Here is a 26,956-nt window from a genome sequence, read left to right as displayed (position 1 = left end):
AGAGGGGTAGGGCAGAGGTCATCTAAGAGCCAGGTACAGTAGAGGCCTGGAAGGTGAAAAAAGGAAGGAAAGCATCATGGGGCAGAAAAACAGCAGAAAGTGGGGAAAATGAAGGCACAGGGCACAGCATGAGAAGGGGGCCACTCCCCTTGCAGGGGCCAGGATGCAAGATGGACTATTTTTTGTTTTCTAATCCCTACTGGCTAAAGATTTTGAATAAAAATGGCCATCTGTGGAAATCACTGCAAATCCTCCTTTAGCAGGTCGGCAGACCTCCCTTGAAGTTACAGGAACCAGCAAGCAAGAGTGGAGGCAAGGCAGAAACTAAATACCGCCAGGCCAGCCAGTCAACCACAAAGGACTGGAGCAGAGGCTCAGATGACCAACCATAATGATTGGTCTCTGTGGCTGACACCTAGCCAAAGCCATCCCGCAGGGAGTGAGGGGGCTTCTCCAGAGACTTGCACTAGTCTAAACCAGTCTGGACCATAATGCAGGCTGCCATGATGGGCTAGTCAGGACAGCCATTTTGAGGTCACCTAGACAAAATAAAATGGCCAGGAGCAGTATTTAAAAAAGGAAAAAACATTGGTACCCCAATGTCTAACAAAAGGATGCCTTGTGCTACCAATACGGTTAAATGGCCTTCACCCTCTGAAGACAAAATTAGAGCATAGCTAACACCAATCTACTGCCTAAAAACATTGTATGGTGACAGTCCCATTAGGGAAGAAATATCCCTAGGACTGGGCACCTTGGGGTGACCCAATACTATAAACCTTTTAAAGATGTAAAGCTACATAATGGCAGGGGGACTTTGGGAGAAGTCAATCTGGCCACCATAAAAACAGGGGCGGGGAGAGCAAAAAGTTGTTGTGGGCACAATGTAGTCCTGGAAGCCCCAAAATATTAATTTGGGCCTAAAACACAACATGGTGGTACCAGAGACTGCTATGGGCTGATGGCTTTGTGGTTGACTGTCGTTTCTTTGGCAAGATTGCACATGCAACCCAGGGAAACAGCAAGTGCAGGACTATGGCTTTGTGGATGGTGAAGGCTCGAAAGTGGATGCTGTGAGTCTTTTGGAGTCATATCTAGTAAACCTTACCTCCTAATTCCAGAGCATCCGATGAATCAAAGGAATGGAGCAATTTCTCCCTCATCCTTATAGTCCTACATTGGTCAACGAAATTCTGGTTCTTGGAACCAACTCTGGCCTTACTCTTCTCTTAATGCCCCTCCCGCCATCCCCTCTAAACCTAGGAGTGAAGGTCGTTTTTTTTACTGCTCTTTATTGAGTGAACTGCAATCACTGTCCGTAATGGGGGTTGGGGGGGGGGGGGCATCGACACCTGAGAAAGCCAAGCCGCTCTTAAAGGTGGATAGAGACCAGGCTGAAATTAGGTTGGGGTAGCGGGTCGATCCAAAAAAGGTTCAATAACCCTCAAAAAAAATTGTGCTTGTTTCATGGATATGAATCTTACTCAACATCTTCCTGACCTATGTCAAGCCCAGAACTTCTTGCTGGACTGGTAGATTATTTTTCCCTATACTGCTGTGAGTGGGAACTTTTTTCCCCACACGCAGAGAATATTTTACTCTTTAAGGGTGTTATTTTTAAGACTCTCCATATTGTCTTTTAATAGTTATCCTCCGACAACTTTTTGGAGAAGTGCCCATCGTTGCTGGGTTGCCCTAGGGGCTCCCTTTTAACTTTCACTGGCTAACCTTGTGAGAAAGACGGGTGATAACTACAGGATACCTTTTACATTTTATTGGGCGAGACCAGCACCCCGCACCTTACGTGGAGTGCTGGCGAGATGCAGAGTATCTCCTTTCTCATGTTAAATAGAGCGTTACCAGGACAAACTTAGCTTTAATGGCTGGTAGCAGTGAACTTTTTTTTTTTTTATTTGTTGCACCTTTACATCAGGCTGTTTGCACAGCCCCGGTAAAGGCACCCATGGGTGCCCATTTTATCAAAATGGCCCCAGTCTTCTTTTTCCACCATGTTAGTGTTTCTGGTCCTTCTCCAGCATGGACTGTCATGGATTCACATGTTGATGAATATTCCCAGTCAGGCTGGGAATCCTCAGTAACAGAAAAAACTAAACTGTCTTTCTCCTATAAACCAATCACCGAGCTCTGGGTCATACTGCCCCAGCCAATGACTGCCCTCTACTTAAGCTGTTATAAATATGGTTATAAGAATTAAGCACCAGCTGCAGAAATGATTCCAGCAGTTTAAAGATTTGGTTGCTGGCCTTCTGGCCGAAAGCAAAACCTCCATTAAGTCGTCCGGGAGGTCGCAATCTTTGTATCTCAGCCTCTCAGAAACCATGCGTGAAGGCTGAGAGTCCCAATATCCGGATGGAGAACTCGACCATCCTCTTGCAAAAGAACTTCCTCTTTGTGGAAGACAAAACAGGGGGCAGGTGGACATGTCCAGAATGTCTGGGTACCACGTTCTCCTGGCCCAGTCCGGGGCAATTAGGATCATAGGTTTCTTGAACCTTCTCAACCTCCTGATTATCTGAGGAATCACAGGGATTGGAGGAAACTCGTACAGGAGTGGAAATTCCCAATCCACCATGAACGCATCTCAAAGCTCCCCTTGGGGGAAATTCCCTTGAGCAGTACAGTTTGCACTTCCTGTTACTGGTCACGAACAGATCCACTTTGGGGGTTCCCCTAAGGGTGAAGATCTCTTGGAGGACTTCCTGAGCTAGTTCTCACTCGTGGGCGACTGTTCTGCCTGCTCAGAGCGTCTGCGGCTGTGTTCTCTCTGGCTAGGTGAACTGCCAGATTCCTTCTTGTACTGCCCAAAACCAGAGCTGCATTGCCTCTCGGCACAGTGGTAGTGACCCTACACCACCTCTTGTTGAGGTAGTACATGGCCACTGTGTTGTCCATTATCAGAACATTCTTTCCCCTTACAGATGGCAGGAAGGCCTTCAGCGCTAGTCTGATTGCCCTAAGCTCTAAAAGGTGGATATGTAGTTGGGACTCTGATGGAGACCAACAACCGCTGATGTCAAATCGTTGGTATGGGCTCCCCACCCCGTGAGTGAGGCGTCAGTCACTACTGATATCTCCGGCCATGGTTGGCAAAAAAAAGGTTCTCCTTTCAAAATGTTCTCCCGACAGTCCCACCACTGAAGATCCAGTGAGAGACTGTTTTGGATGTGTAGGAGATCTGACATCCTTCCTGATAAATGTGACCACTGGGTCCTGCAAGCCCACTGGAGAGATCTCATTCTCAGGCGAGCTTCTGGCACCAGAAAAATGCAGGATGCCATGAGACGGAACAACCTCAGAAAATCGAAGGCCGGTAGATGTTGGTGTTAGGCAGAAACCTGTGCAGTTCCCTTTGGGAACACTGCAAAAGATTTAGGACTACAGGTGTTAGCAGTAAACCCACTTGGTAGCAGTCCGTACCACCCAGATTTACCTGGTAGCTGTAGCTGAGCAGTCAGACTTCCCTCAAGAAGAGGGAGGCAGTATGCAAAGTATACACAATAGGCACTCAGACACAATAGCACAAGCAAACACTGACCAGAGCTTTGCTATCAAAGTATATAATTATTTATTTAAACACTGTTTGAAACACTCCAGCACTCTTATTGTAAATTACTCTAAACACAATTACTATTATGAAATATACAACCCTTATTCCTTATCAGACAAGTCTTAGTTAACACCACTTCTTTCCAGACAGAGGCGAGCGCTTAACTATAGATGGCACTCCAATAAGTTCATGAAAAAGGGAGGGAAAAGGCAGAATATGTGAAGATACACCACTCTAAGATTTAGGAACACTTTTAGCAAGGCAGAAGAGCAAAAGTCACTGGTGAGCCAAAGTCCATAGGCTGGGCCCACTCTTAGAGAGCAGAGCACAAATGCGCCCAAGATCACACAGTTACACAAGGCTTTGAAAGTCTTGCAGAGAGTTCGAAAAGAGTTGAGAGGCTTAGAAAAGTTTAGCCAGGGTGTCCCAGGGTAACCCAGGTTCCAAAGCCGGGGGCTAAATCTACCCCGTACAGTCGGTGGCAAGGGAAGCCAGGCGGAAAACGGTACCTTAAGTGGGAAGGATCCTCCAGCGGTGGCAGTTCCTGGCAGCGGGTGCAAGTCTCGGCGTCGTCCAGAGGAAGAGAAGATCTCAACGTGGAGGAAAGATGAAGGTCGTTGCACTGCCAGGGAAGAAACCAGCCGCAGAGTTTTCCGGTTAAAGGTATTACCCTTTATTTCGCGGTCGTGGTAAAACGTGGTATTCCGGTTGCCGGGGTGCTTGGCACAGGCAAGGCGGCCACGAGATGCGTCGGGAAGGCGAAAAGACGATGAAACTGGTTATCCCCACCAGTCAAAGGAAGAAGGCTCTCCGGCGGGAGATCTCCTCTGTTGTTGGGAAAAGTGGTGAGACGGTTCAGCAGGGCTCCACCGGTGGTGTCGTTGTAGCAGGTCGGCTCAGCTTCTCCCTCGTTGGATTCTTAGGTCCTGTGGCGACTTCTGAAGTTCCAGTCCCCAAAGCCCTGCTTTTATGCAGAAACCCCCCATTCACTCAGCCTAGCTGTCACTCAAACATGCTAAGTGGTGAGCCGGCCGGCTCACCACTTGGGCCAATCAGGATGGAGTGCGACTTGGCGTTGCCTAGGCAACTCAGTCCATGGTGCCTAAATCCCCCTCCACCCCTCCTAAGTACCCCAGACAGAGTGGCACCACTTTGGAGGCTTCTGTGGTGAAGCCCGCCAAAATAGTGGAACAAAGGGCTTGGCTTGGGTTGGAGTCACAGAAGAGAACACAAACGCCATTTTAGAACCGAGTTTTGGCAAAAAATACCAACCGGAGAATTAATAATAAATAAACCGGCGGTATGTTCGAGGCTATCGTAAAGATAGTAGCCTCGAACAATGGGAAAATCCCATAGAGAAATATTTGTGGTTGAATATAAAAAGTAGTATCCACTGCCACCAGCCAAAACTCGATCAGGGGGGACGGAGACGTGCCCCCTCGACTAACAGACCGCGGGGAAATCAAATTGCCCCGGCCAGTACGTCCACAATGATGGTTTGTACTGGTTCTGTTCAAAATTCAAGACTAGTAAAGTCAATGGTGACTTTACATGCCCTGGGAGACAGTAGTCAGTCCCAGGGTATGGAGTCTATGGTGGGGTGTCACTATGACACCCCTGTGTTACTGCACTGAGGGTGAAGTGTATCACCACAAAAACACATGAAGCCCTATGGAGTAAAAGAACCCATAGCCCATTTAACACATCTAGAGTCAAAGGAACACACTCAAATCATGTGCAAGAGTGAGGGTAAAAGAGACTCACTCTTGGCAGGAGAAAAACATAAACCCCACAAAATCCAGCAAAGCTGCTGGGGGACTCCCTGGGTTAGGAAATTCAGCCTAAACAGAGAATTCTCCCTAACAGTTGGGCATTCTGAAATTTCATCACCATCTGCAGAATGTCTTTAGCCCTCCACTCTGGTGGTGAGGCTTTTCCCAAGGATGCATCCATGACTTCTCCGATGAATTGGAGTATTTGTGATGGGTACCATGTGGGACCTCTTGAAGATGAAGGAGTGACAGGTGTAGGTGAGATGTTTCAAGGCCTGTTCTGGGGAACTGGCCCTGATCAGCCAATCGTCCAGGTAGGGGTAGATGTGAATACCCCATCTCCTGATACTTGCTGCCACAACCACCATTAGCTTGGTGAAAACCCTCGGGCGGAGGTCAGCCCAAATGGCAGAAGCCAAAACGGATAATGAGAACAGTCAACAGCTAACCTCAGTTACGGTCTGTGCTTCTGATGTCTTGGCACATGAAAGTAAGAATCCTGTAGGTCTAATGATGCCATCCAAACCTGAAACTGGAGGGCCTGAAGGATCCGATAAAGGGTTACCATCTTGAAGTTGTCCTTCCTGAGGAACTTGTTCAAGTATCTTGAGTCCAAAATGGGTCTCAATCCTCAGTCCTTCGGGATTAGAAAATATGGGGAGTACAAACCCTTGTTCCTCTCCGCAACGGTTACAGGTGCGAATGAAAAGTTTCGAAATACAATAGGTTTGAAACCAAAAGGACTGAAAACAAAAAGGTTCGAATCTTTTTTTTTTAGTATTTCTTTTTTTTGGGGTGGTCCCCCCCACCCCCAACCCACATTTTTGTGGTAAAATCCACTTTTACCTATACGGAAACCCAAAATTAAATATATAATAAAAAAATCAAATCAGACCTTTTGTTTTCCGTCCTATGTACCCGAACCTATTGCATTTAAACCTTTTGTAATCGCACCTTTAACCGGACACCCTCCGGCTACAGGTACTGGTTCTATCACACCTTTCTCTAGCAGGTCAAATATCTCCTGCATAAGGAGCAGATCTGGAACTTTCAAAGAGTTGTTACCCAGTGGATGACAGGTTTTTGCAGGAAAGGTAGGCAGTAACCTTGGGCAATTGTTTCCAATGCCCAAGCATCTGAAGTAATATCCTACCGTTCTGTCAGATGTTGTGACAACCTGCCTCCTACTGCAGTCTTGTGTTCGAAAGACCTCAGAGGTTTTAGGGCTGTGGCTGAAGGTAAAGCAGTCGCTGCTGTTGCGGTATCAGTACCTCTCCCCCATCCACCACGAGGGGAACCTTATGTCCTCTTTGAGCTGGCTGTGCTCTGCCCTTTTCCGAATGCGGACTAGCAAAAGGACCTACCCCTCCATGGTGCACCTGTGGGGCGGTTTGGAGTTTGCCTTATTGCAGCTCCAAGGGATTCGGCCCCGCTTGGGAAGTTTGCAGCTTCTCCAAACTCTCATCAGCTTTATTTCCAAATAGATGTGTGCCGTCAAAGGGCAGGTTGAGAAGTCTGGATTGTACATCTGGGGCAAAATCTGACTTCCGCAGATTTACGTGTTTGTGGATCACTGTACTAGCCACCATAGTTCTGCTGATGCCGTCAACAGAGTCGAGACCAGTCTGGAGGGATTTGCACATAGCGTCTTTCCCATCCTTGACAATGAGAAGGAAACAGTTGTGTCCTCCCCTTCGGGGATATGGTCAGCCGCCATAGAAATGCATTCCCAAAGGATGTGGGTAAATCTCACTAGCGTGCACGTGGCATTGACAGATTTTAAAGCCATACTGCCGGCCGAGAAAACCTTCTTGGCCATGGCGTCAGTGTTTATCATCCCTATCCTGCGGTATAGTGGGATAGGCATTTTTGTCTACCCGACGAAGTAGCTGCCTGCACTACCAGGCTTTCTGGTGTAGGATGCTTTGAAAGGTACAGAGGGGTCAGAACTAAAAGCTCTGAAATTGGCGGTTTTATTTTATTTATTTTTTATTTACGGCTGGGACAACGTCAGATGTTTCTCAATTGAAAAGCCTGATGGAAAGGGACAATTGGGTCCTCCTGTGGTCCTTTGTCTAATATATCTGTTAACTCTTCCTGTTCAAAAACAGGCATGGGTCTGGACCATCCCATGTACTCCAGGACTCATGAGCTGTCCGTACATTACTTCAGCATGGTCCCCCGAATCTGCCTTTCCAAAATCCACTTCAGGAGGAGCAGCAATACCACTTGCTTCATGGAGACAACCTTGTAAATTCTTGATGCGAGATTCTTCAGATACAAGTTCATCCGGTACAGATGGTGTACCATATTGTAACCAAAAGGCTCTTTCTTACTCAGTGGACGCCTCTGCGTCTTCATAAATGGAAGATTGTGTTTTAAAGTGCTCTGTACGTGGTTGGGGTGTATATGTTTTTTCCAATGAAGTAGGTGTTATGGATGTCATCACAGGAGCTGAAATCGATGTTGACGACCTCGACACAAGTGCAGAAGATGGAATCAATGAGGCGATGACTTCCTAGTTATCGGCAAGGTTTTCAACAAATTTGTCGAAGGGATTGACACATGCGGCGCGCCAAGGAGGTCAAAACTCGAGGCGTTGATGGCTTCTCCATTGGTACCGGCTCCAACAGCGAAGACGCACTCTTCGGACATCATGTTAAGATTTTCTTCGACGTCAATTTTTTATGTTTTATGGGGGCTTTCTCTGGACTCAAGGGATGAGATCGCTCTCGGGGAGGTTTGACAGCCGGTTCCGAAGACACACGGCTCTTGTGCTTCTGAGGTCTTTTGACTGGAGCATCGCCTCAAGGTGTTGCCGAGGGAGCAAAGCCGCGTTCTCTAACACTATCATACGGAGCCTAAACTACTCCCACTGAGCCAGGGTACTAGGTTTCGAAGGGCAAACGACCCGTTCGAGTGAACTAGATGACAAAGTGGACGGCGACCAATGGCGCCTCTTTTTGCCATGCCTCGAATACAAGGAATGATGCGAACCACTTTTCAAACATGATCATTTAGACATCTTATGAGGAGACGCTGGCCTGGACTCATCTGACGATTTACGCTTAGAAGGGGTCGAAGGGGCTTTGAGGCTTACCTCTCCAACTACCCTCTGCGCTCTCTCAAGGTCTTGGCCATCAGACAGGCAGTCCTCACACTCCCAACACAGATGGTTTGACCCTAAACACCACAGGCAGATCCAGTGTGGGCCCATCACTGACATTTGAGCACCGCAGTCCCTGCACTTCTTAAATCCGGACCAAGGAGCGGACGATGCCGATGAAGCCATATTGTGTCGGAAACTCGAAGATTTCCGACTAGGAACTAGGCGTTACATACCGAACCTGTGAAGCGCGGAAAAACGGAAATCGGGCGCTGCACGTGCTTATACCTGCGGTGACGTAAACGTCAAAACGAAGGCCTCCGAGGGGCATCAACTCGACCAGGCATCGATGCACAGCACCAAACTTCCGAGGCAGCAAGCTAGATATTGGGAAATATCGAAGATAAGGAATACATGGGAGGACACATTCCATTTGAAACTTGTTTTTGTTCCTCTCCTTCCTCCCTCCCTCCCTCTCCCTAACCTTTTGTCAATCTCCACCACTACCAGAAATGTCAGGCCTAGTAGGATAGTCGCTTGTTTTGTTCCTCACCTTCCTCCCGCTCCCACCCCTCCTTATTAGCAAAAGCTCTTGCACTATCTGAAATGTTGTCAGGCCTAATACAATAGTTATTTTCACATTCTTAATGTCTCAAGCCCTTGTAAGAATGTCATTGTATTTTCCCTTGCCTTGAAGCGCTTTGAAACGTGTATATAGGGGTTATAGGTTTTAAATGTTTTTGCCCTACTCCAATGATTACATATATGCATATTATTTAAGATTGTGTGATTATGCTAGAAGTCATTTTTCTCTGTGTAATATGGCCATAAATTGTATTTTTATAACCGATTGTCTTAAGCATGTTCCCTGACTTTTCACCATGTGGGCTCACTGAGGACACCTTACAGCTCATCACCTCTTAACTTAACCTAGACCACTCGCCTTGCTACCGCGAACGGGTTTGGCAACAGTTCCCAGAGTAGTTTGCGTCACTATACTAGGTTGGCCTATCCATATGCCTACAAGGCCAAAGTATAGAAAATCAGTCCTAATTCATACTAATGGCGCAGATGTCGAGGAATGTCAGGGGTTTCAGTGTGGATGGTTATCCATGCAGCTAGACCTGCATGGGTGGGAGCCGTGCCTGCGGCACCTTACACGCGAATAGAGTTCATGTAGAAAGCGATTGGCTGGTCTCACAAACTGAGGACTCCATAGATTTGAGAACTTTAGCAGTGGGAGAGATGCTCAAGTGTTAGGGACAGGAGCAAGTGGAGAAACCCCCCTCACCCCCGACACTCCCAGAACCCAGATACTAGGCCAACAGCAGAAACGCACAAGTCTGAGATAAAGCAGCAAATGAACGCGTGCCTAAATAGGAGACAGTGTCAAATGGCCAATAATCCAGACTTGCGACAAATGAGCAGTGGGAGAAATGCCTAAGTTTGAGACACAGCACTGGATGGAAAAGAAACCAAAAACATAACAGCATAGAATGGTGAACCACCCAGACATGGGACCCCCAAGCAGTGGGAGAAACGCCAAAACCAAAGAATCAAAATCAAATCATCTCCACCTGGGAGAGCCCCCAGAACTTTTTGCTCGACTCCTGGGATTTTTGACTGTTCCGAATGAATGGGACCCTTTTTCCCCCCACTCATTGTCTTGATCAGACCATGGGAACCCGTATTTATTTACTTTATCGAGTCATGCTTTCCTCCATCTTCTCTTAAGGCATCTGTAAAACTGTTGCAACACACAGCACTCTTTGTGCAGTGTTTGCTGGGAGACTTTTGGGCTCTTTATTCTTTTATTTTCCTTGCAAGAGCAAATGTACCCAAGGATAGGTCGTTTTTACCCTTCTTACCTTTTCTTTTGTGAGATCCGCACTCCCACCTTATGTGGAGTGCCGAGGGGTTACACTGCATCCCCTTTGTCACTGCTCCTGTAATGTTTTGGTTACAGTGACAAGCTCATCTGAATGACTGGTGGCGGTACATACACGCTACGGATGTGTACTTTTCCTACCTGGACTGTGTTCACAGCCACAGTACTGCACGGGTGGTCATAATTGACCCAAAATGGTGGCCGTCTTTTTGCCAATTTAAGATGGCTTGTCCTTTCTTGATTCTTCTGCCGTGCAGGGTGGGGGAGGTCCCCTTGTGTTTTGTCTGAGTTTGGCGCCAGTGTGTCCGAGGACACGAAGCAGGGGAGGATCCTGAAAGGACAGACCCCCCCAAAGTCTGAATGTTACTCGACTGTCGATTGGCTGGGTTCCTGGATAAAAGGTGAGGATCCTGAGAGGCCTATGATCAGAGAAGTCTACTCAAGAGACAGCTGCTGACCTGACCAAGTTTCCAAATCAACAGGAAAGCTCCCAAGAGGACGGCTTCCTCCCTTGGACCAAGACTACCTTCGATTTGGGCCATCCCTGGTCATGTTACCTTACTGGGCTGCAAACCGCCAAAACCCTGGAACCTGCAAGCACTTTGCGGTGCATCATCTTGCCACAAATTAATACTCCTGAAACTTTGGACTCCTTCCAGCCCTCCAGAGGCAAGAACCCCCCCCCAAAGTCCCTTCAACAGAAAGCAGGACTGAGCAAGCCTGAATATGGGTAGTAACAGATCTTCATTGGGGTCTATAAAAAAGTGCTGAACCCAGTGATCTGCATAGTAGCAATAATAATGCTTTGCTGGGAGTCCCCTCTCGACTACTGCTGCAAACATCCCTTCAAGAGACCCTAATTTCGTCACCACGACCAAGGAACAGATGACTAGGTCTACAACTGCTGGATCGTGAAGGCGTCAAACTCCATCACTCCTAAGGTACTGTGGGACCCTCAATACTTGCCATTAGTTGTCATGGCGCTGCTTTGTAGCTAGGGTGCCGATCCCAGTGTTTGGTTGTTCGCCCATTCATGTTCACCCAGGCCTAATGCTTGTGCGCATTCAGGAAGCCTTCTCTGAAGTCCCTTAACCCTTTTTAATCAACAAAAGCTTGCTAAATACTTGTACAAGAAGCCACCTCTGGGACTTTCCTGCAACTGTACCTTACCTGCTTTGCCCTCCAATCTGACTTTTAAGAACTCATACCTAGATAGGGATGGACTGCTAAAGCCTGTGAGCCTCAGTATTACAAGTCTTAAAAAGTGCTTACCTGCTATTTTTGATGCTTTTCATCAGGTTATTCCTTTAACTGAATTCTTAGCAGTGGTTTTAATTTCCTTCCAAGGGGAGAGTTTTATAAAGTCTTATCACAGGTGGACTTTAGAAATCTCCCTAACAGTTAGCTCTCTCGCATTTACTGCATTTGGCTACGAACTGTGACTAGCGCCATAACGTTGCTGTGCCACAAGGTTTGCTTGTGCTTTGGCCTTCTTTCTGCCTTCCCAGGGCAGCAATTTCCTTTTAAGGGCATGCATCTGCCCCTCACACATGCCCCTGCAGTGGTCCAATCCGAGACCACTGTTGGTGAAATTCATACACACTCCAGACATACAGAAACCAATTTGTGGATTGGGACCAACCAGTCCCAGCCCACTTCCTGGCTTGCAACTCACACGGCCTGCACTAGCCTTCAACAAGCACGGCTTTCCCAGGCAAATGCATGACCATAAAAAAAGTTTCCTGACTTGGCAAGGCAGGAAGAAATAAAGCAAAAAGACAAGATGGCCAAGGAACAAACGAAAAACCCTGTAGGAAGACCATGCTAGGACACTAGCGACAGTAGACAAACGTGGTAAAGCAATATTTTTATTTTTTACAACAGGAAAAAAAAAAGTTACTGCTGCCACCAGCTTGTCCTTGGGCACATCTGCAAGTAACCAAAATTCCCTTCGGGTTTAGTCTATGGTGATGCAAAAGTATCCCCACTGCAAGTGCAACATGCAATTTGCCCCAACAGATCAAATCAAAAGACCAAGAGAAACCGTTTGCCAGTACTGAAAGTCTGAAAGACTAGTCAGTTTCCCCATAAGTGAATAAAAAGCCAATGGTGTGAAAAGGAAGGCTTCTCTTCACTGCAAAACGTCAGGGCATTGTGTTAAAACACAAGCAAAAAAAAAGTTTGGGGGTCCACAGAATGTAAAATCACCATGCTTCAATCTAAAATCACAGCCAAACATGCTAGCCTGAAACTGGACAATCGCCCTCCCATCCCAGCATGTGCCCTCCCTCCTGACGTCCCCAACTGCAAACGATTTGCCTTCTCACCACTCACCATTGCGGAGGTGGAAAACATTATCCTGACGATCAAACCATCCAACTGCCAGGGCGACCCCTGCCCCTCCCCAATTATTAAGGAGTCCGCCCACGACCTGGCCCCATTTATCACATCCTTCATCAACGCATCCTTCAAAACAGGAACTGTCCCCGACAACCTTAAGGATGCCTGGGTGATCCCCTTGCTCAAAAAACCTTCCCTCGACCCTAGCATACCCACCAACTACCGGCCCATCACCACTGTCCCGTTCCTGCTAAAAATCCTAGACCGTGCAGCATACCTGCAAATCCAAGAGCACTTGGAAGCCAACAATCTTCTAGGCCTTAGACAATCTGGTTTCCGACCCAAACACGGAACAGAGACAGCTCTACTTGACTTAAAAACCCAAATCGAAGTATTAAAGGACAACGGCAAACTTGCCTTATTACTCCTACTTGACCTCTCTGCGGCCTTCGACTTGGTCAGTCACCAAATCCTATGTAAGCATCTTCATTCGGCCGCCCATTTCTCACCATCAGCCACGGCCTGGATCAAATCATTCTTGTGTAATAGATCTATGCGGGTTTTCTCTCAATCTGCAGCTGCAGATCCTTCCCCAATTCATTGCGGCGTCCCCCAGGGCTCTTGTGTGTCTCCAACGCTCTATAACGTCTTTACAAAACCACTTTTTGATGTACTTGACTATCTGGGTGTCTCCTATACGAACTACGCCGACACCCAGATACTCATTCCCATCACTGGTGACTACTTGGCTGACACCAAGGCCTTGAACGAGGTCTACTTGGTTATCCAAGCTTGGATGGCACAACACCAGTTATGCCTCAATGATGACAAGACTGAGCTCCTCATCTTGGGCACTACGCAACGCCTTAGTAAACTTGAGCCATCCTACCATTCATTTGTCATCGATGGCAACACTATCCAAGTCTCGAAAGACACCAATACCCTAGGTGTCTATCTTGACGCTACCCTATCCTTATCCAGACAAACAAATGCAGTCAGATCCTCTTCAGCATACACCTGCAAACTCATCGCAGCTTGCAGGCCATTCCTGACCACCCCCAACGCAGTCACTCTGGCCAGAACTCTTATCATGGCCAAAATAGACTATGCGAGCGCCCTCTACCTTGGAACGAGCCAAGAGAATATGAACAAACTGCAAATTACCCAGAATAATGCTATCAGAGCAGCCCTAAACTTCCCACGAAACCACCACATCTCGGAATCTAGATCTAACTTACACTGGCTACCAGTCAAACAGAGAATTTCACTGAAAGCCTTAGGCCTCACCCACAAATGCCTAGCTAACCAAGCCCCACCATACCTCTGTAGCCGGATATCCCGACATGCGCCCACCCGTCCACAAAGAACGGCTCAGACCCACTGCCTAACCATCCCTAGGTTCAAATTACAAAAAGCGGGGGGGGGGATCTAGCTTCCCCGTCCTAGCCTCTAAGCTTTGGAATGCCCTCCCTCTCACCATCCGATCCGAAGAACGCTTTAGTGCCTTCAAAGCTAAAACCAAATCCTGGCTCTCCAACCAGCCTTGATGTCCGGGCCAGCCCTGTGAAACTCCTGCGCTAATCTACCTTCTGTAAATATGTATATTGCTGTATGCCTTTGTATACTTTGTACTGTTCAATGCTTTGAATATATTTAATTGTATGCTTATGTAACCATGTCTAAATTGCGCCCTGATGCCTCCGGGCCGGATGGTGCGCGTTACAAATAAACAAATACAATACAAATGGAGGCAAAGTTGCAAAAAGACAAAACATTCCTAACATTTACCCAATAACTGGTAGTGCCATTTGATGTGTGCAGTACGGCTATCGGGACCATCGGTTAGAGGGGTGAAGCCAAACAGTGGGTGCCTGGGAAGAGGAAAACTGTGTGCTGCCTTACCAATGCGGCATAAAGGCGTGAGAAGGCCCAAGTAACAATGGAGTCACTGGTACCAAGGTGCTGGGGAGTGAGATAAAAAGGTGTGCACAGGTGTCAACACCCCCACAGAGAGAAAGACATGGGGCTGCAGCAGTCTAAGGAGGGAGCAGTGTAAGGAGGCAGCGGTGAGGACACAGTACGAACAGGGTGCGATAGAGAAGGGCAGAAGCATCAGCAATGAGAAAGGTGAGCCAGGGCATGCAGGAGACACAATGTTTGGGGCGGCAAGCCTCCGTAAGGGCAAAATACGAGGCATCAGAATAGAACATGGAATTTCACCATCCGATTGGCTTTACTGCTAAACGTTCTGAAACGGGTGCCAACATCCTTTAAAACTCGGGCCCAGAAAACGCAACGAAGGAAGCCGATGGGGCGCCAGAAACACTGGGTGCATAACTCCTGAAACAGCGACAGAATATATGCAGCTCCTACATAGTAACGGATGTCACGTTTAAGCACAAAAGGCAGCAAAAGTGGTTAAGAGTACGGCTGAAGAAACTTCTTTGAAAGCGTACCTTAAGAGTTCAGATGAGAGTCTGAATTAAACACAATACAGTCCAATGTTAAAGGGGCATTATTATTCCACTTTCCCAGGACCCACCACACCAAGCCAAAACATTTAGAGTAAGGAGACCTACCTGTTGCAGAGCGGCAGGATCCAATTGACACATCAGTTTGGAATACGTTTCAGGTGCCTAATGTGAGAAAGAGCTTATAGTTATATAAAAAAAAAATGGGTGACCTCACAGAGAGGTCACAAGCAGCCAAATAACAGGGTGGCTTACAGTTTCTAAAATAGACTTAAAGGTTATTACATTGGTTACAGGTTAATCCACATATAAATCTCTTCCTGTTAAACTGGGACCATATTAGTGGTTAAAGGCTTTGAAAAATACAACATGAGGGGATCCTACACATTTATTAAATCCGATCTGGTCGCATGTCAGCAGATGTGCATATGGATTAGTAATTGGCAGCTTAGAACCAGGTGCATTCTCTGGATGGTCTTTAAAACGGGTACTTTCTTATACAGCTGAAAGGTGAAGGTTTAGTCTAGGATTCCACAAGACCCAAATTCCTGTCACTGTCAGGAGCGAGTACTGCAGAAAGAGGTCAGTGTTGCACTGTCAAAATTGAATGATTTATCCAAGATTACACTGTCTGTGAGAAGTCCATTTGTATTGTGAGGTAAGGACGAAAACTGTTCGCAATTGGGGCTATATCGTCAGGTCACGATTACAATGCAAAAAAGTAAAGTGGGCAGTCCTGCCACTTTGGGGGGCTGTAGGGGTTCCAGCATGATCCTAGTGTGAAAGGTTATAGATTTCGCCCGTGTGCGGTTGTGCGAAGGGCAGCGTAACTGCAGTGTAGAAATTATAAATGATTCACCATAGTGACTAACGTATTCTTAGTCCTTCCTCCATACTGCATGGTGGTCCCTTCCAAGGGAAGGAAGACAGAACCTTTCACCAGAAAAAAACCTCCCCTTTAAATTTAGAGGCACGTGGGGGGTGCAGCCCTGGGAGCATGCGCTGCCCTGACTCCGCCCTCCGGCGCCACACCTCAGTCCCCATAGACAAGTCGGCAATAGATTAACATTGCCTAATGACACCAGTTTTATTAGGGGGTGGGTTGGTGTGACGTATGGAGGAACAGTGACTTAGGACTAAGTACGTTAGTCACTACGGTGAGTAATTTATAATAACGCTTACGTCCCGTCCCCTTTCCTCCATACTGCATGGGCGATTATATCTTAGTGTAGCCCCAGGATGGAGAGGAGTCCCTCCTTAAGCAAACCGGTTTCCAAGAACCGCCTGTCCGAAAGCCGCATCTGATCTAGAACCGGCATCCAAACAGTAGTGCTTGCAGAAAGACAAAGGGGTGGCCCATGTGACCGCCCTGCTTATGACTTGCCAGGGGACATGCCGCTGGAAAGCGATGGCCGTTGCCTCGGCTCTGACCGCGTGGGCGTGCATGTTGGCCAGAAGTGGCTTATGCTGTCCCTCGTAAGCTTCTTTGATGACCGAAACCATCCAACGGGCTATGGAGGCCTTAGATGCCCAATACCCTGGTCTTGAGCCGCCAAAGGTGACAAAGTGCATCCGACGTGCGGACGCCCTTGGTCCTGTCCAAGTAGAATTTCAGGGCACGGCAGACATCAAGGCAGTGCAGAACTCTGTGCCTTGTCTTTGGGCTTGGCAAAAAAACGTAGGTAGCACAATTTCTTCTTTCAGATGGAATGCAGACGGTACATTGGGCAAAAATGCAGGGTGTCCCCGCAGAACTACTTTATCCCTGTGGAACGTAGTATATGGCTCTGAGGCGACCAGCGCCTGGATTTCCCCAACTCTCTGAGCCGAGGTGAAGCCTACTAGAAAGGCTCTCTTAATGGTGACAAGCCTGATGTGTGCGGTTGCCATTGGTTCAACTGGTTTGTGCGCCAGGGCACCCAGAACTATGTTGAGGTCCCACACGTGGTGAGGCCTCTTTATGGGCGGGTAGAGCCTGGTGAGTCCAGTCAAATGTTTCCAGACAATTGGGTTGGAAGTGGAAAAGATCTCCTGAGTTTCTGTAAACCCCAATGGCTGTCACATAAGTGCGGCAAGTGTCCACTTGCACGCCAGAGTGGGCGAGGAGGGCGGAGAAGGAGCACGTACCCTTGGAGTAGAACCTGGTCCACTTGCTGGGCCCTGGTAGACTTGCTCCTGGCACCCTGTATGATCTGTAGATTAGCATGGGAGAGGCTGAGGTGGCCTAGGGTTACCTGTTCAGGAACCACACTGAGGGCTAGTTTGTTGCACAGGGAGGATGACCCTGCCCCTTGCTGCGCCAGAAGATGTGCTGGACCCATCGGGAGGTGTATGGGGGGCCTCTCCGAGAGGCTGAGCAGCACCGAGAACCATGGCCTGGCCGGCCACCACGGTGCTATTTGAAGGATGCTGAGGTGGCGAGATTCCTTGATCTTGCATATCACCCTGTGTATCAGTGGAGTGGGTGGGAAGGCGTATGCTGTCATTACGTCCCACTGAATCTGGAATGCATCGCCCAGGGAGCCAGGTCCCTGACCCTGCCAGGAAGCGAACAGCATTTCCTGTTGTCCCATGAGGCAAAGAGGTCCACCTGGGGGTGTCCCCATTTGTTGAAGATTTCCTGCAGTACTAGGTCGTGCAACTGTCACTCGTAGTTGTCCGCCCCCAATCTGCTGAGCCCGTCTGCCTCCAGGTTAGATTCCCCCGGTAGGTGGACAGCCGTGAGGTAAATGTTCTCCAGGGCCCAAGCCCACATTCAGACTGCGAGCATGCACAGTGGGGGGGGGGGGGGATAGTAATGTGACCTCCCTGCTTGTAGACATACAACATGCTCGTCGAGTTGTCTGAATGAGGACGACCTTGAGAACCGGAAGGAAGGCTCTGAACGCCAGCCAGATATCCTTCAGTTCCAGCCAATTGATGTGTTGCTCCTGCCGGGTCCAGGTGCCATGGACACAGTGGTTGTCCAGGGTGCCCCCCCACCAACTTTCGAGAGAGGAGTCTGGTGATGGTGATTTGTGGGGTAGGTTGCTGGAAAGGCTTGCCCAACCAAAGGTTGCAATCCCTGGACCACCACGTGAAGTGATGGAGGAACGCTGATCATCTGACTGACAACCCCGCTCCTGGTTCCAAGAGGCTGCGAAGTGCAGCTGTAGCCTCCTCATCCTGAGTCTCGTGTGGGGGGACGGCCAACAGGACTGCTGCCATGAGACCCACTGTATTCATAAGCCTGGTAAAGACCCTGGGGGCCGAGTTAGCCCAAAGTGAAGCACCTTGTATTGGAAATGGTAGCCAACGATCCTGCATCGTAGATAAGATCGATGAGGCTGCCAAATCCGGACGTGCAAGTACACGTCCTTCATATCCAGGGAGCACATCCAGTCTCCCCTACTATTAAAGCCGGCATAACCATCTTGAATTTTTGTACAGGTAGGGAGAGGGTGAGGGTGGAAAGGTCCAGTACAACTCGGGCCCGCCTGGTTCTTTTTCTGAATGGCAAAAATCCAGGAGTAGCAGCCCAAGCCTTGCTGGAAGGCTGGGCCTTCCTCCACTGTCTGGCTCTCGACTAGCGACCGGATCTCTGCCAAAAGAGTTGCTGTCCCAACCTGTGGGACTGGAGGGGGAGAGGGAGTAGAGGCTGGCATGGGTAGGCGGTACCCCATGGATACTACCAAGAGGATCCAGAGGTCTGCAAAATTCTGGCACCAGAACTGTGCATAGAGAGCAAGCCTGCCCCCCCACTGGAGACACGTGTACCCAGAGGGGCGTGTCATGCCTTCTCACCCTCTGAGGCTGTTTCGGAGGAGGAGGAGGAGGAGGAGGACTGGAAAAAGCCCTTGTTGCCCTCCCCCTGGCCCCCTTTTTGTTGTTCGCGCCGATGTTGGGTCGGCGAATGGTCAGGCTGTCTGGACCTACGTTCTTGGAAGCCGCGAAACACTCCGTATGTACACCCCTTATACAAGCGCTACTGTAACTGGGTGTATGTTTTGGGCATGGTCTTTGTAAGTATGGATAACGACTTGGCCGTTTGTGAGCTGTTTCTTTTTGTCCAGCTCCTCGTCTGTGGTGGAGTGGAAGAGGTCACCCCCTTCGAACGGAAGGTCTAATATGCGTTCCTGGACATCCGGGTTGAATTTAGTAGCATGGAGCCAAGCTGTTCACATGTCTGTGGCAATGCAGATGGCCCGGGCCAGGGCTGTCAATGTAGGCAACGGTGGACTCTGTCTTGTGCCACCATCATGGCCTCTGCCAGTCCTGCCTTGACCTGCGATTGGCTCTGCATCAGAAGCTCTATGAGGAAATCAGCAATTTCCTGCCAAAGCCTCTGGTTGACAGCATGGCATCCGCGTTGGCTTGACAAAGATGCAGGGATGTGTTGGAATACAGCTTCTTACCGTATGCCTCCAAGATCTTCTCCTTGCATAGCAGCGCCGCAGAGGAAGATGCTGTAGGACTGAGGCTTGGAGGATAGTGATGCCGCAGAGATCACCGAAGAGTGCGGGGGAGGGTGGGCCGATAAGAGTATTACCCTCCATCTGCCTGTACTTGGCCTCGATTGACCGGCTGAACCGAGTGGTGCTTGAGCCAGCCCTTTTTGGCCAAGGCGACTAAGCCCTTCTGCATCGGGATCTCCGTCCTCTCTGCTGGCCGTCGCATCAGGACTTCGGTGAGGACCCCTTCTGATGTTGTTCAACCTCGGATTGAGGAAGGCCCAAATACTCTGCCAGACCTACAAGATGTTCATGGAAGGCCTTGGCTGATGTGTGTCAGGGTACTTTTCATATGTGTCCACCTGAGGGTCCGGTTGGTCCGGCACTGGGGGAGGGTTGCTGGGTGCCGAAGGCTGGGGTGTGGAGCCTGGAGGCTGGCACAGAACCATCTGCACTATCGGTTGGGGGGCCGGAGCGGGTGGCAGAGGCAGATCAGGGGCCAGGTGCGTCTGTACTGGGGCCTGCTGCGCTGGAGCCATTGGCGGCAGCACATCCCTGATGGCGTCCCTGAGGATGACCCCCATCTGAGGACATTTCATGAGCCCGAGGAACCCATCAGAGAATCCGTCCTCACAGGCCAGAGGGGTGGTAGGCAATACTGACGGGGTAGGGGGCGGCTGCTGGAGCAGTTGCGTACCCTGCCAATACGGACACAGCAGAAACCTGCCTTGCGCAAAGTAAGGGTAGGCTCTAGTTCATGTACCTGGTTCACAAGTCCTACCTTGACACACGTTCCTCCACCTGCTCCCCGTCATCGGGCGGATGTCAGAAATGTCTGGCATGGCGGCCATTTTGTAGAGCTGCCTTTCACATGCCTGCGTTGTGTTGCTTGGCTCACTGGGCCCAGCCGCATCCAGGACTCTTGGTGTGGATCAAGAGGCCTACCCTGTTCCTCAGGCCGAGGCCTGGTAGGCGTTTCGCCCTCGGCGGATCTGCCAGTAGGACTGCGTAAAGCCGCCCACTCAAACATGTTGCCGGTATTAAGACATGGCCCCTTGGGTAACGTCCTGGTAAAAGAACCTTCTGGTCCCTCAACACTCACTGGGAGGAATAACTGATCCCTCGGCCTGCAGGCCGGTAGATGATATAGCCTTGTGTGCTGGTAAGAGGACCTGAGCGTCCCTCCCAATGCGGGCGAGTCCTTGAAAAGTAGTCTCCCTTGCAGGGTGCGCTGGAAAAGAGCAGCCCTACCTTGGGGTTGGATCGATGATAGACAAAGTCCTTTAGGTCCTCTGGAGGCGATCTCTGGAAGCGCTACCTCCAACGGGCTAATCTGTTCTTCAGAGTCCTTGAGGATAGCGCGTTGCACGCAGTACAAGCTTGCCAGTCGTGGTCTGTGCCAAGGCAACGTAGGCAGAAGACGTGGGGGTTTTTAGTTGGAAAGAGCCCGTCGCAGGATGGACACCTGCTGAACCCTGTAGATGTCGACATGCGCTGGGGAGGAGCACGACGCCTGAGGACAGAGTACCTGAATGATAAAAAGACAGAAGAGAAGAAGTATCCGCACATGGAATTATATGGCTGAAGCAAAACCCAGGAGCGCTGGTAAATTCGGCCTGTTCCAGTCAACAGGGGACTGAGGGGTGGCGCCGGAGGGTGGAGTCAGGGCAGCGCATGCTCCCAGGGCTGCACCCCTGCACGCTTAATTTAAAGGGGAAGGTTTTTTCTGGTGAAAAAGGTTCCGTCTCCCGTCCCTTGGAAGGGATGCCAATGCAGTATGGAGGAAAGGGGACGGGACGCAAGAGTACTGGCATTTATCAGTAGTTGTCTCTTTCCAGTTACAAGAGAAAGCAGCCAGTGGCAGGGTCCCCAACCTCACTCATGTATAGGGATCTTTCATAATCGGGGGGAGATAAAATCTTGCCATGGTTTTCTACCTTGGGTCATCACTTCAAGGTAGTCAGAGCCCAGTTTAAGGGCATCCATAACCAAGCAATTCTTCACCCTTTGGGCCACCAAGACCCGTTGCACTTTCCTAGTTCCCAGCAGCTGGTATTTGGGGTTTTCCCATAAATGACTACCCCCAATTTCTGAAAGGGTCTTTTTTTACACGACGGAACCCCTTCTACAGATTTCTCTCCATTTAAAGACAATGGGCCTCATTATGGGTCTGGCGATAACCCTGCCAGTGATACCGGCGGGTTGCCGCCGGACCTGAAAAAATATGGAACTAATGGGAATGGGGACCACGGAAGCACCAGGTCAGCACTGTAGGGCACAGCGGCGCAGGCAGGCACACCGGTAGTGTCCCGTCTAGAAACAACGATGCCGGTAGGCTTCCCAGCACAGTTTCTGGACCGGCACACTAGTTTAATGCATCAATGTTTCTCTAACCCTTCTTGGTTACACGGTTTTAACCAGAACAGTACAGGGCTTAGATGCTTTAGTGGCCACTGGAGTCACTTCTAACTAGAGTAACAGCGCAGATTGAGTACTCTTCAGGCAATGAAACTAATTTCTTTAAGAATTTTAGTTCAGTGCAGAGAAATTTTGACCAAGTTGGCATAACCCCACAATTCTGCCCCATATAACGCAGCTGGAACTGCCCGTTTTGCGTATAGTGCTGGTGAGATTGCACCGTGGCCATGGCTCGCATGAAACACCTGGATAGATCCCCCCACCCCCCATATTATTCTAGGGTACAAACAGACCGTGTCACTTGCACTTCCCACCCATCTGATTCTTGATATCTAACCAAATTAGTCAAAGTATTTTATCTTGCTCAAGAGGTTTTCCATTCACTTTTAACACCATGGCAATGGATTTTGAGAATCATGGCTTGACTACAATCACCTTCGATTTTCCAACATTTAGCTTTAGGTCCAACTCTTTACATTTAGTCATGAAGATTGCCAAGGATTTTTTCAAACCTTGCAGAGTTGTTGCTGGTAAAACCACATCATCTGTGTGAAATAACGCTAGCTACTTAGCCATACCCATTTTTGGACAATCGTAATCATTTGTCAATTATTCCTTGCATGTCAAAATTGAACAGAAAGGGGCCTGTGAGCAGCCTCGTCTCACCCCTTTTCCTACTTCAAAGGCCATGGTGTTTTCACCCCCCAAACCATAGCAAACTGAAGCACTGTTTCAAGAATAGAGGCACCTTATGATCCTGATCAAATGAGGTGGTACTCCACGTGCAGATCATGTATTCCATAGGATTTCCCTCGATACGGAATCAAACTCTGTCTACAGGTCAAGGAAGGCAGCATATAGTTTCATTTGGTTCAGTACTGTGCATTTATGGATCCACATAAAGCGCAAAAGAAAATGATCTATGGTTCCTCTATTCCTTCTGAAACTACCTAGTAGCTCACATATGATCTTATTGCTATCGACCCATTCCTGTTACTAACATAAAATGGTCTATCCGAAATGTTTACCCGTACTATCCAAAAGAGATTGGAGGTCCGTTAGCCTTGCTCCCGTCCCCTTTTTTTGTGCAATGGTAATATTGTCGCTTTGTGCCAGGATGCAGGAATTTCGCCAACTCCGATTACTGCATTGAATATCCTGCCCAAAATCAGGCACCAGATAGCCACCTTATCCTTCAAAAAATCCACAGGGATAAGGACAGGCCCTGCTACCTTACTGCCATTTTGAGAGGCAACTGATTTTGCCACATCACCTATGGTTATACACAGCCCAGCTCTGGTCTTCAATAAAGCCTCATCACAGGCTGGGACTACAGACACATTCTTACGTTTTTGCATAAAAACGCAAAGTGCAGTCGCCACTCTTCTGGGACATTGCAACAATGTAGTGTCTGTAACCCCTTTTAGTTCCTTTTCGGTTACTAATTGCCAGAAAAGAACAATGTTCTTATTTCGTAGGGTCTCGGACATATGTTCCCATTTGGTCTTAAAATCATTTTTCTGGAGGCTATTATTTTTTTATATTGTAAACTAGTCCACATTACCCTATTTTTAGCTATATTCCCCTTCGACTTGATGGAACAAGTTACTAACCTTTAACTGTTGTTCTCCAGCATAGGTCTGGCATGGATTCACATGCTCATGAATATTCCCCGTCAGGCCGGGAATCCTCCATATAGAAAGAAAAAAAAATCAGTATCAGTTTCGTTTCTTATCTGTCTTTCTTATTAGTAACCAATCACTGGTCTCTGGGTCATACTGCCCCCAGCCAATGACTGCCCTCTCCCTAAGCCCCGTCTCTGGCAGCCATCCTCAGATTTGGTAGCACGTAAAGTGGCAGTATGACCAAGTGAAGAGCCGCAGAGGCGGGAGGGTTCGCATGTGAATCCATGCCAGACCCATGCTGGAGAAGAACAGTTACAGGTAAGTAACTTGTTCCTTCTCCAGCATGGGGTCTGGCATGGATTCACATGCTCATGAATAAGAGAATACATAGCAGTACACACATGCACAACCACGGGAGGTGGCAACAGGCTCAACATTAAGCATCTCTTACCTCCTCACCGGGCTCACCTTAAGCGAACAGGTTGCGCAGCACTGCTTGGCCGACCCTGGACTCCTCCCTGGAGTCCCGATCGACGCAGTAGATCTTGTGAAGGTGTGCGTCAACCTCCACGTCGCAGCCCTGCAGATGTCCAGCAGGGGCACACGAGATAGGAACGGCGTGGTAGCAGTGATCGCTCTGGTCGAATGGGCTCTCGGACGGCCGGGCAGCGGTCGGTTTGCCAACCGGTGACAGTGCATGATGCAGCCGGAGAGCCATCTGGAAATGGCAGTCTTCGAGAGAGCCTTCCCTTGATTCACAGTCCCAAAGTTCACAAAAAGCTGTGATGTCTTCCAAAAACTCTTTGTGCGGTCCACGTAGAAATTCAGCGCTCTCGCTACGTCCAGCGAGTGCAGAGTCCTTTCAGCCGGCGACGAAGGAGACGGGAAGAAAACTGGCAACACCAAGGGTTCGTTGAGGTGGAAGTCAGACGGCACCTTGGGCATGAAGGAGCGGTGCGTCCTCAGCACCACCCGTGTGTCGTGAAACGTCAAGTATGGCGGCTTGCAAGATAGGGCCTGGATCTCTCCCACTCGTCGTGCGGAGGTGATGGCGTCGAGAAACGCTGTCTTCCACTACAGAAACTTCAACGGTGCTGAATGCATATGCTCAAATGTGGGCCCCATGAGCCTGGTCAGCACCACGTTGAGCTCCCACGCCGAGGCAGGGGCCTTCACCGGCGGGAATGATCAGAACAATCCTTTAATAAATTCCTTCACCAGTCGATGAGACCACAAGGACGCCCGTCCCGTAGTTCTGGTGTATCGTGAGATGGCGGCCAGATGTATCTTGATGGAAGTGAGCTAGTCCAGCCTTGGCCAATGACAGAAGGTACAGCAATACTTGAGGGGCCGTAATCCGCAGAGGATTAATCCTCTGTGCACGGCACCAGACAGAGAACCTCTTCCATTTATGTCCGTAGCACTTGAGAGTTGAGGACGCCCTGGCCTTTGCAAGAACCTCTCTGCTGTCGGCCGGGATGTCGTTCCCTCCAAACTCTAGTGCTGCAGGAGCCAGGCCTGCAAGTTCAGCGACTCCAGGCTGTGGTGAAGAATGGCGCCTCCTTCTCTGGAGAGAAGATCTGCGTCCGTCGGCAGCTTGACTGGTGTGGACGTTGACAAGTCCAGAAGGTCCGGGAACCAGATCTGTCTCGGCCACGCCGGTGCAACGAGAATCATCCTGCACCGGGACCTCTTGAGCTGGTTGATGAGCCGGAGCAGCAATGGCAGCGGAGGGAACGCATAAAGAAATAGGCCGTCCCAGGGGAACGAGAAAGCATCGCCCATGCTCCTCGGCTGGGGGAACCTGCTGGCGAACCTCCGGCACTTGGAATTCGTCGCCGTCGCGAATAGATCGATTTTGGGTTCGCCCCATCGTCAGAAGAGTCGATCCACTTGGTCCTGGCGAAGTTCCCACTCGTGGCACATGCGCAGCTCCCTGCTGAGTGAGTCGGCGATAGTGTTTTTTTTATTCCTGCCAGATGAAGAGGCACCTGAAACATCCCTTGGGCGACGGCGCAGTGCCACAGATCCTGGGCTTCCTTGGATAGGGCCGGGGATCTGGTTCCGCCCTGCTTCCGGATGTAGAACATCGTGGTGTTGTTGTCGGTGAAGATCCTCACCACCTTGCCCTTGAGGGACGGAAGAAAAGACCTGAGGGCCCAGAACACTGCGCGGAGCTCCAAGATGTTGATGTGGAGTGACTTCTCCTCCGGGAGCCAAAGGCCTCTGGCGTGAAGATCTCTGGAGTGTGCTCCCCAACCTTCCAGGGAGGCGTCAGTCGTCACCGTCACCTGGTGAGCTGGGGTCTGAAAGTCTGTGCCTGCCGACAGGTGAGAGCGGGTACCCCACCACCGGATCGCCTGACGGAACGTCTCGTTGAGGGATCCTGTCCTCGAAGCTGCCCCTCGTCTGGCCCCAGCGGGCGTCGAGGAACTCTTGCAAGGGGCGCATCCGAAGCCTGCAAAGGCGCACGAGATAAATGCAGGAGGACATCATCCCGAAGAGGGACTTGATAGATCTTACCCTGGTCATGTCCGTGGCCAGCAGACGCTGCACCTTGCCCAGAATGGTCCTGTTCCTTTCCTCCGACGGCGAGGCCAGCCGCACCACTGTGTCGAGCTTGGCTCCCAGAAACAGGGCGACTTGCGACAGAACCAGGTGGGATTTTGGAAAGTTGGAGAATCCCAGGTCCGTGAGCAGCTGGACGGTCTTCGCAGTGTGCTCCATGGCAAGCTCCCTTGTCCTTGCCCGGATGAGCCAGTGGTCCAGGTAGGGGTAGACGTGGATCCCGTGTAGGTGCAGCCGCGCCGCCACCGGTGCGAGGCACTTGGTGAACACCCTGGGTGCCGACTTCAATCCGAATGGGAGGGCCTTGAACTGGTAGTGCTGCCCCTGGACCACGAACCTGAGGAACTCGGTGTCTTTTTAAAATGGGGATGTGGAAGTATGCATCCTCCAAGTCCAATCACAGGAAATCGCCCTCCTCCAGCTGTCCCAGCATGTGCTGGAGGATGACCATCCAGAACTTCTGTGCCTTGATCTACTTGTTCAGTCGTTGCAGGTCCAGGATGGGGGCCATCCTCCGGTCTTCTTTTTTACGAGGAAGTACCTTGAGTAAACTCCAGAGCCCCGAAGCCTCTTTGGGACGAGCTAGATGGCACCCTTCTTGAGCATCACCCTTACTTCCAACAGTAGTTGAGGGATGTGATTTTTCCTTCCTGGCCATGGGAGGAACGCGAGGGCACTTCTGAAACTCGAGGGCGTGCCCTTGGGCCAGGGCGTCCAGCACCCAACGGCCGGTGGAGATGGACTCGCACACGCTGACTAACCTCGCCAGC

The 26,956-nt window shown here is 49.7% G+C and overlaps 1 protein-coding gene across 3 annotated transcripts in view; it reads right to left on the bottom strand.

The window, feature by feature from the left end:
- KDM5B (lysine demethylase 5B) overlaps positions 1 to 26,956 on the bottom strand; it is a 1,291,824-nt gene that overhangs the window by 989,415 nt on the left and 275,453 nt on the right. For 2 of the 3 annotated variants that reach the window (XM_069633695.1, XM_069633694.1), the window contains exon 5: positions 15,254 to 15,310. The exons of the other annotated variant lie outside the window; for it this stretch is intronic. In XM_069633695.1, coding sequence (XP_069489796.1) covers positions 15,254 to 15,310 — 57 coding nt within the window. The remainder of the gene's footprint in view (positions 1 to 15,253; positions 15,311 to 26,956) is intronic. 3 annotated transcript variants of the gene reach the window in all.

Source organism: Ambystoma mexicanum, chromosome 13, assembly GCF_040938575.1.
Source record: "Ambystoma mexicanum isolate Mex_15411 chromosome 13, UKY_AmexF1_1, whole genome shotgun sequence".
Lineage (NCBI taxonomy): Eukaryota > Metazoa > Chordata > Amphibia > Caudata > Ambystomatidae > Ambystoma > Ambystoma mexicanum.
The sequence above is the reverse complement of the archived record's forward strand: the minus strand, read 5'-3'. Positions and strand labels throughout refer to the sequence as shown.